Consider the following 9868-nt stretch of genomic DNA (forward strand, 5'->3'; position numbering starts at 1 on the left):
GGTTTATAACGCCACAAACATCTGCGCAGGAATTTTCTGTTTTTTTTTTTTGAGGAACCATCCATTGATCAAATATGAAATCTCTCTCTTGATGTCTAGAAAATATCTAGAATTCATTCTTGTATTTTATAAAACGTTTGAGACAGAATTGATCACTTTTGTGTGAGGCTTGGAATTCAACTTTTAAAAAATTGGGCTGAAAAAAACAATGATTTTAATTTGACAGATTTGTTTCCTTTATAATTCACCAACATTTTATTTTTAAAAAATCTCAGTAAAATGACAGAAATAGACTGAATTTACTATAAATTTAAGTCAGTTTTATTCCATTTACAACATGTGTAAAATACTTCACATGATAATATCAAATGTAAAATAATACAAAACATAAGATTTTTACGTAAAGTTACATGGGAAGTACTTGATACGAGCTAAAATTAACAAATATTTAATAATTATAACAGTTTTTAATAACAGTGATTTTACATTTTTTCAAAGATAAATCTTTTTTTTTCAACAAACATCAAATATTCAAGATTTTCATGTAAATTTACATGCAAATTAAATGCAACTGAATTGTTGGTTTTACAGCAGTAGTTTGACATACATACAAGATTTTTTTTTTAACGTAAAATTATGTAACAAAATTCAACTAATAACGGCAATTTTTTGCTGTATTAACTCTGAATATTTGTATTTTAACATTATTTAACCACATTTATATGTCATTTCATTTTTACACAAGTCAATGTCTTTCAAAAAACATATAAAAAAAAAAAACACACTACTTAAAAAAAAGGCTACGAACTATTTTTAATTCTACAAAATTACCGTATTTTTACACGATTGTAATTTTCTATTATTTTACAGTAGTTCTTGGTGCCCTTGGGGTTTTTTTGTTCACTGTTTTTCTTTTTATTCTTTTTATTTGCTGTGTAGCCTTATAACAAGAGTTATTCTAAATTACAAGGATTTATTTATGACGTGAAGAGAAAGAACTTTTTTGACCGAATTCCAAACTCACTGCTGTTTCTTTGATGTCAGCAGGTGCTTCTGTAGCTTTTCTTTCACAATTCTACCAAACCTTGAATCTACTACACTTGAAGAAAACTAAGTTAGGAAAAACTGAATTTAATTTAAAGGTAACTGTAGACACACTATTAATTGCATCCTCAAACGCGGCCTGTCAGTTAGACTTCAGAAATGAAAGCTGACGTTAGGCATGAATGCACGAGCGGCGGAGAACATTAGTATCATTTATGTAAAAGCATCTTCTAATGAATTCTTCAGCAGCAATATTTCCACAGAAGCTCTCCAGAGGCTCATTTTTCTTTACAGATCAGGTTGCAGGGGGTTTTCGCTTCCACCCCGGTGAGCTGGCATCTGCAGAGAGTTAACGCCTGAAAGACAAAGTGATCTTTGAGCAACACACTTCAGTAAAACCAGAGCTCTGCCTGCTGTTCAGGAGTTTCATCCGAACTGCAGCCTGGAGAAGCAAAAACAAGCGGAGCCGCCATTTCTGATTCGCTGCGGTTCGATCCCGCCTTATTAAGTCTTCATTTCCAAGTTACAGTTAGTTTCCTCGGTGATGACATTAAAGTCTAGAGAAAGTTATTTATTGCGTTTCAGCGCTGATGACAGCCTCATAAAAGTCCTGATTAAACTTTTCAGCTTTTCGACGATTTCAGACACTTTCATAAGAAGCCTTCAAAGTTAATGAATCAATATTGAGGCTTTCAGGCTTTATTGATGTGCACACACGAGTGCCGAGAGGGTTTCAGAGGACTTCAAAATATCATGTCCATGACTCATTGAGCCTCTTTCATGTTTGGAAACTCATTTTCAGGAATTATTAGTTTCGTGAAACACACTGTTGAAGGATTTTTGGGAAGCGTCAAGGAAGGGGAGAGTCACCGCAGCGTGTCTGACAAATTAAAAAGAAGAATGACAATGAGATTTCATTAGAAATAGAGCTTATTGCGCTCTAGTCACAGAAAAGGAAAATCTCAAATCTCGCTTGACGCCTAGAAGATATCTAATATTGCTGTTCTGTCAAAACAGTACAGTCAGAGTTCAGCAGCTTAGTGTGGAAATATTTACGCTGAAAACAAATCTCCAATTTCACAGAACTTCTCTTTTGATTTCACCTACTTTTTATGCTTTATTGGCACAAAACGAGCAATAAAATTACAAAAAGAAAACAGTGCCAACTCACAACATATGTCATCTCAAGCCCCATCAGTCATGTCTAATGTAAAATAACCCAAAAATAAGATTCTTTACGTAAAGCTGCATGCAAAATCTCATACTACACCTGCTTGATTGCCTGTGTGGTTTATTTAATGTAAATATATGTAATAAATTCCAGCACTTTTCTGCAGTATTTACAGTTTGTCTTTTTTTTTTTTTTTACACAATATCTTTTATAAAACATTTAAAAAGCCATAAAACACAACTATATGTTAATGCTAGAAAACTCTTCTTCTGTTATTTTACAGTAGTTTTTGATGCTCCAACTTTTTACACAGTATGGTCACAAAAATGTCAATAAAATTACAAAAATAAACTGAATTTACATGTTAGTTTAGATCACTTATATGTGTGTCACTTCAGTAGTCATGTCAAATGTGAAATAACATTTAAAAAAAAAACACACACACACAAGCTTTTTCCGTAAAGTTACAAGTACAAGATACAAAAGATTTAGAATGGAAGTCCATTAGAAACTGATGTCATTGCACTCTAGTGACAGTTAATCACAAGAAAGTCAGGAGAGTAAAGAAGTGGACCGATGCCACGTGAAGACTTGATCAAATGAAGCTTTTTCTTGTTTATTAATTTCTCCTTTTTCGTGCACATGCATCATGTCCTCACCCGAGGCCACCTGACCGCCTCCCCGGTGGGAGTGGCGGCTCCACGGGGAACTCATCATCACTTTAAAGCGCACCAGAGACTTGGCACAAAAGAAGCGCTCGCAGGCGAGCAGAGGCGCGCAGGGAGTGTCTCTTATTACACCGGAGGGAAACACCGTTTGGCACTTTGCGCGCCGCCTTGAAGACTCACTGAAAATCAGGGAGGGGGAAAAAAAAACAACGTTTGAGTTGAAGAAACTTACTTTTTGTTTTGCACCTGATGTCTCCGGCAGCTCCGCGGATGTGGATGGAGTCATTACGCACCGAAGCTGTGGCACAACTCGAGGTTTGGCTGTAGACCTGAGAAGCGTTTTTTGCTCCAATCTTGTCATTTCTTTCTCTGAACAGTCACATGACGCAAAGTTTTGCTCGGAGTCCAGGTTTTGCGGAGAGACTGTGCGCCTGTCAGTTGGAGTCTTGTTGCTGTTAACCCGCAAAAGGAAACATGAACGTTTCTCTTTTCGACGTGACCCAGGGCGCGCTCTTCAACGGGACCCTCGCCGGCACTCTGGCTACCGGCAACGGCACCGCCAACGTGGTGACCGGCGACGGAGGAGGCTCGCTGGTGCTGCTGCAAGACGAGCGCAAACTGTTCGTGATGCGGGTGGTGCAGATCGCGGTGCTGTGCGTGCTGTCGCTCACCGTCATGTTCGGGATATTTTTCCTCGGGTGCAACCTGATGATCAAATCGGAGAGCATGATTAACTTCCTGGTGAAAGACCGGAGACCCTCCAAAGACGTGGAAACTGTCATGATCGGGCTCAGCTAGTGCACCGAGATCAGGTACCGGGAAGCTTTTCCAACCGCAGGCTGAGGTCTGCATCTGCATGTACTCATCAAAGACGCTCTGTGTGTGTCCTCCTGAGGAAAGATATGCAAAAACTTCACATTTCCTTCCAAAAAAACAAAAACAAAAAACGACTGCAGGAGAGTAGTCCAGCGACCAATATGTGTGCGTAAAGTTTGTGCGTAAAATCCGGGCAGTTGTTTACACGTGGGCCGATCTGTTGAATCTTTTGGAGTGAATTTCATATCGCCAACTTGAACAAAGTGACGACAATGTTTACAAGCTGTTACCTCATTTTTTTTGTGGGTTGGTTTTGTTTTTCTTTTTTGTAAATGATAATGTTTTAAAAAATCTGTTCCAAAAGCATGATTGTGAATTCTTATAGTTCCACGCCTGCCAGTGTTCTCCGTGGACGTGATGGATATGTGGGTATTTCTCTATACAAAAGTATTTTATTTTTCTTGTTTGGTAAACACACTAACATACTGAAATCTTGACGTTATTTTTTTCCCCAACAGAACTCCGTCACAGCTTTATGGAGTGGTTCTGGTCCTGTTTGGCATGCTCGCTATTTGATCTGTGAGGTGATTTTTTGGACCCGTTTTGCACTTTTGAAATCACTGATGCTGCATGAATTATTTTGTACCAAAAATTTGAAATTGCAGCATGCAATTAAAACGTTGAAATGAACATGTTAAGCTTTGTCATCTCTTAATGAACTATGTCTGATTTAATAGGATGTGTTTTAGGAAATCCAGGTTGAGTTATTTCTCTTCTAAAACTGCGTTTGAATCTTGAAACTTTAAACTCAGTTAATTCAGAACTGAACCAATCTCATAGGAAACTACTTTTTATCTTTTAACAAAATTTAATTAGACTTTTCTCTGCACATCTCATCAGATTTGCTCTTTACTTATGCACAATATAAGAACATTAAATGAACATAATCTACAGCAGGTGCAGTTTAAAACAAAACATGAGATAAAACTACGCAAGCAAAAAAGGAGACAGAAAACACCCAAAACAAAACACAAAAGGATAAAAACAAGACATAAAAGCATTAAAATAGATGTAAAACAACACATACAAGACACAAAAATAGCACAGAATCACACAAGCAAAACATCAAAGGAAAAAAAGAGACAAAAGAATAAAAATGGGACATAAAACAACACAAATGAGACAAAAATGAGCCACAAAACAGCACAAAAAGGGCACTAAATAACACATAGAGGACAAAAAAAAGACACAGAATGACAAAAACAAGACACAAAAGGATAAAAATGCTATGTATAACGTCACAAATGAGACACAAAATGACAAAGATACAAAACAGGCACAAAATGACCAAAGCAAGAAAAAAAGAAAAATGAGACAAAACAACAGAAACAAGACACAAACTGACACAAAAAGGCCCGAAATCACACGAGCAAGATACAAAAGAAAAATGAAACAAAAACAAGACACAAAAGGATAAAAACTTAATTTAAAACGTCCCAAAGGGATTAAAACGAGGTAGAAAATGACACAAAGGAGACAAACAGACAAAAATAAGACACAAAAAAGGTACAAAATGACACATACAAAAGAAAAATCTGAAATGGAAACACGACACAAAATTAAAAGGGCGCAAGGTACCCAAAGAAAAACGAGATACAGAACAGCCGTAATAAGATGAAACACAAAACTAAAATCCACGTTGAAGGTATTGTCATTCAAATCTTTCAACTTAAAACTTGGTTATTAATTCAGAAGTGAACCGACCTCTGAGGAAACTAATTTTTAAACTCCAATCTGATCAGACTTGTTAAATGACCCTTTTCTTTTTGCACTTTTTTCACTTAAGCAAAAGACGAAACTATTAAATGAATACAACAGCAGGTGCAGTTTAGAAACTGGCTGGATCATTTTTATAACAGTTGAAGTACATACAAATCATAAAAGCTTAAAACGAAGACAAAGAAAAACTCTCAAAGCGCTGAGATCACAGGACACAGTCACACTTAATAGAGTACAGCTTGGCATTTATTGTGGCTTTATATAGATGAGAGGAAGCCGAGTTATCCAGCAGGCTGAGCTCATGCAGGCTTTAAAACGTAGAACGTGACCCCAGCTGCAATCAAAAAGCATTCAGGCTCACCTTGACCACTTCCGTTTACCAGTCGTGTTCAAATTTAAGGAGAGATTCAGGGGAAAAAAAAGTTCAGCTTCTTTTGTTCCCTCAGAAAGTGTTTAAAACAGGAACCTAAATGTAGCCTTGCTAGAAGCTGACCACAATGCAGCGAGAGGGATTTCACACAAAAGGGGACATGAGGACATCCAGGAGCTGCCATTGTGCTCTCAGATACTTTACCTGCCTCTAGATTACGAAGAAAAAAAAAATACTTCTCTTTCTACTTCAGACAGAGAGCGAGGCAGAAAGTTTCCGAAAGTCTCACATATTAGCTTTCATTGTGCCCAGCTCTGCATTTTGGTTCAATTTCTCCTCAATTTCTCCCGCCTGCGTCCCTCCTCGTCTCCCACTCAGAAGCAACCAATGTTCTCATTATTATTTCAGCACTTGTTAGGAGAGCCGAGGAAGATGAATCCTTACAAACACACCCATGCATTCACACATGTGCCCATTCAGCGTGCACACATAGGACACTGATGTGCACCAGAGCGGCGGATTCCCACAAAAGTGTCTCAGAAAAACAACATGAATAAATAAAACTCATTAGATAATTAGACTCTAATGGCGAAGAACAGCCCCTACTCTCTATTTCAGACTCATGCAGAGACGTGAAAAACGCAGTGTGATTAAACACACGTGCAGACGCGTCGTTTTACAGCAATTACGTTATAAGAAATTATCGGAAAAATACGAGCAGATTCTAACTGTGGAGTTCTGTTTCTTTAAAATGAAGTTAATAACTGTCATTTTGTGGCAGCGTGAACTGCACAAAGTCATGACACGTTACGAAAAACACATCAAAAACCACACACTGAATGACACGAGACACAAAGTGACAAAAACGAGACACAAAACAGCAAAACGTGAGAAACAAATGACACACAAAAAAAAGAGCGAGACAGAAAAGAAAAATGTGACGCAAAACGAGATAAGATTAAATAAAACAACACAAGCAAGATGACAAAACACAAACAAAACACATTTAAAATGAGAAAGGAGACACAAAAAATGAGACTAAAACGACACACAAAACAAAAAGAAAAGCACAAAATGACATGAATGAGACAAAAGTAAAACTTCAGAGGAGAGAATTTCTATTCAATGAATTCCTAATAGTTTTTCTTTGCTCTAATCTTTTCCTTCACAGCTCCTATTAGATCCTCTGGGTTTCTAATGAATGCTCGTTGGAAACCTGCATGCTGTTTTGGAGGAAGTAAATCTATCACTCCGTTCTTCACTTTAGTAGAAGCCAAGACTCTGCATATGCACAGTTTAGTTTAGATGCTGAAGAAAGTGCAGTTCATTAGTGAAGACTGAAGGATTTGGAGCCCAAGAATCACAGATGCATATTGTTTTGCTGTTGTCAGTGGATCTAAAGGGTTTTGTGGCTCCGCTACCTGCAGGTCCTGGTCACAGACTGTGTATAAAGATGGACAAAGCAGGTAATGATGCCAAATTGAAGCCCATCGAATGACTTTGTGCTGGATGTTGTATTTTTTTGGCTGGAACCAGAACTTTCCAAATATCGGAAGCGTGTTTGAGCAGAAACACTAGAAATCTGGTTGAAGCACGTAGCTAACAGGCAAGGTGAACAGTACACATTTATTTAATGCATAAACTATGTATAAAAGGCATTAAAACTGGAAAAAATTAAGTTTGAAAAAAACACCAACAAACAAAATGTAACCTTTAGAGCTTCAGCAAAAAGCACTGGGCTTCTTTTGGTTCTTGAAGATGTTTTACGTCTTGGGAGGCTTTCAAAAAAGATGGCAATGGTACAACTAGGTTTCTCAATGGTATTTCATAAACCAGTGGTAAAGTTATCATCCATTTATTGTGTACAGTTTACGTTCTGGCCATGTGTGTCTATCCTAAACTGTACGCCATGTAAGACAGAAATCATCACAATCAGGAGGATGCCAGTATCGGCAACGCTTTCTTCATAAAGTGCTCACTGTATATAAAAGATGGATGTAGCCTCCATGTCTGTGAGGTGAAGACTTAAACCTGTATTCTCTCTAACAGCCACCAGGGGGCGACTCACCCGATTGCAAAACAAAAGTCAGCTTGTATAGAAGTCTATTAGAAAATGGCTGTACTTCTCACCAGACTTGTTGCCTTAGTAACGATTGTCCCAATGAGTTAATGGTCTCAATCGCAAGTTTAAAGACTTTATGACTACAATATGATGGTCAGTTTGTACTTTACGGCCCCATTCGGAGTAAACAGATGATGAAGAAGGTTATGTTTAACGGTGGGATTGACAGGTCAGCACCATATTGCTGTATCCTCAGGTTCTTCCAGCGTATTACCTTCAAAAGACCAAGAGGGCAGCAGCCCAAATGCCAAACTCCAGGCTTCACTATGGTAGTCCGCAAACGAGTGCCTGTTGTCACGGCGGCAATGTCCATCTTTTACATACAGTTCATGGTGTAAACTCAGACTAATGTCAAACATTTGGTGCTCTTTCTGTAACACCCGAGTTTGTTTGCAGTTTCCAAGGTGCAAAATGTTGCTTGACATTTTGAGCCACGAAGATCAATCCCATAGGTCATTTTTGGCATCTGCTCATTATTGACTCAGGGTTACGTTTCATTATGTCGGTGCCCTCTAGTGGCCATGCAGGAGCAAATTGTTAGGTGAGGCGATGTAGTTGTGGTGGCCTCATATAGGGGGAGAACGGGGTTGGTGATGGACCAAAAACCCTTGGACGTTAGCATGTTTTATTTTTTGTGTTTAATCAATGTTTTTTTCAAACCGTCTCTAACCTGAGCTGCATATCGTAGCTTTGATGACATATATTTCAACCCCAACCCTGATCTTTCTCAACAAACCCAAGTTGGTTTTGGGTGGAAAATGTCTGCACTATATTTTCTACCTGGCAAAAGAGGGACTGCGATTCATTCAGTAAATAACAGACTTAAATTGTATGTAAATTGCATGTGAAACAAATTCAGGTTGATTTGCAGCTATTTTGCATTAAGCAAATATGAAACAGAAATCCAGTCTGCTGAGGGAAGTTACGGATATGCAAAACTATAACATACCTATTTGATAGCGCTCGAAATGAACATATATCAACATTTGCGCTCATTTTTGCATTTGGACATTTATTGTTCATGCACAATTGCCACATATGAATGATTCAGGAGGCTGCAGGATTTGAAAATGCACCCAACAGTTCAAAAATACACTATATTTATCTGAATCTTCTGTGTTAAGTCTTGCTACACACAGAAACGTCTCCTCTCTTGACTTGGCTGCATGTCAATTAAAATTACTCACCCTCTTGCCTGAGATCCAATTAAAGTTGTCACACTATGAGCACCTCGAGTCGCCCACTGCCACTGAGGCATATGCTAAAGAGTTAGCATGGAGCACAATCCATGTGTCCGCAATCTGTCGTGGAAATGCATCGCCATAGCGCGTCTCCACGTCTGCAGTAATCCTCGCTGGAGAGCAAAGACGTGCGATGCTGTGGGCCTCGGTCGCTTTACAAGAAACCATAATTATGACAAGTAAGGCTGCACCAGCAAAGGTTGAGAAGTAGTTAATTATAACAAGTGCATGAAGAGGATATTAATAGGCTAATGTTGCAGTTGCGGGCGAAGGAACAACACATTAGCATGTAAACCCCTCACCCCAATCAACATGTGTGCACCCATGAAGGGTTGGTCGCGTTTTGAGATCTTTTCTCCATAACTGTACATTTGCTTGTCAAGAAGCGTCAGCGCTGACCTTTACACAACAGAGACCTCACGGAAAATAATGAACAGCCATGAAATCATGACAGAAATAATGGTGATTAAACCAGCGGTGGCATTCAAGCACTTAACCACAGCGAAGACAGCTCTCTCAGGAGCTCTCGGCTTTGAGGGGGAAAAAACAGAAAATATCATCGCGAAGGTCTCTTATTGTGCAGAGTTGTCAGCGTTGGAGACAGCCGTTTTTAATTCCCTCAGTATTTTTGATTACGGGGGTGGTGATGGAGGGGAG

At 38.6% G+C, this 9868-nt stretch overlaps 1 protein-coding gene across 1 annotated transcript; it reads left to right on the top strand.

Moving 5' to 3' along the window:
• Positions 1–3357: 3357 nt before the first annotated feature.
• On the top strand, positions 3358–4389 carry rprml (reprimo-like). The gene has a single exon (XM_008294238.1). It carries the CDS (start codon positions 3358–3360, stop codon positions 3679–3681), a length of 324 nt encoding a protein of 107 aa, XP_008292460.1. The 3' UTR covers positions 3682–4389.
• The last annotated feature ends 5479 nt before the right edge of the window (positions 4390–9868 follow it).

The sequence above is a fragment of the Stegastes partitus genome, unplaced genomic scaffold (assembly GCF_000690725.1).
Source record: "Stegastes partitus isolate 25-593 unplaced genomic scaffold, Stegastes_partitus-1.0.2 Scaffold950, whole genome shotgun sequence".
Taxonomy (NCBI): Eukaryota; Metazoa; Chordata; class Actinopteri; family Pomacentridae; genus Stegastes; species Stegastes partitus.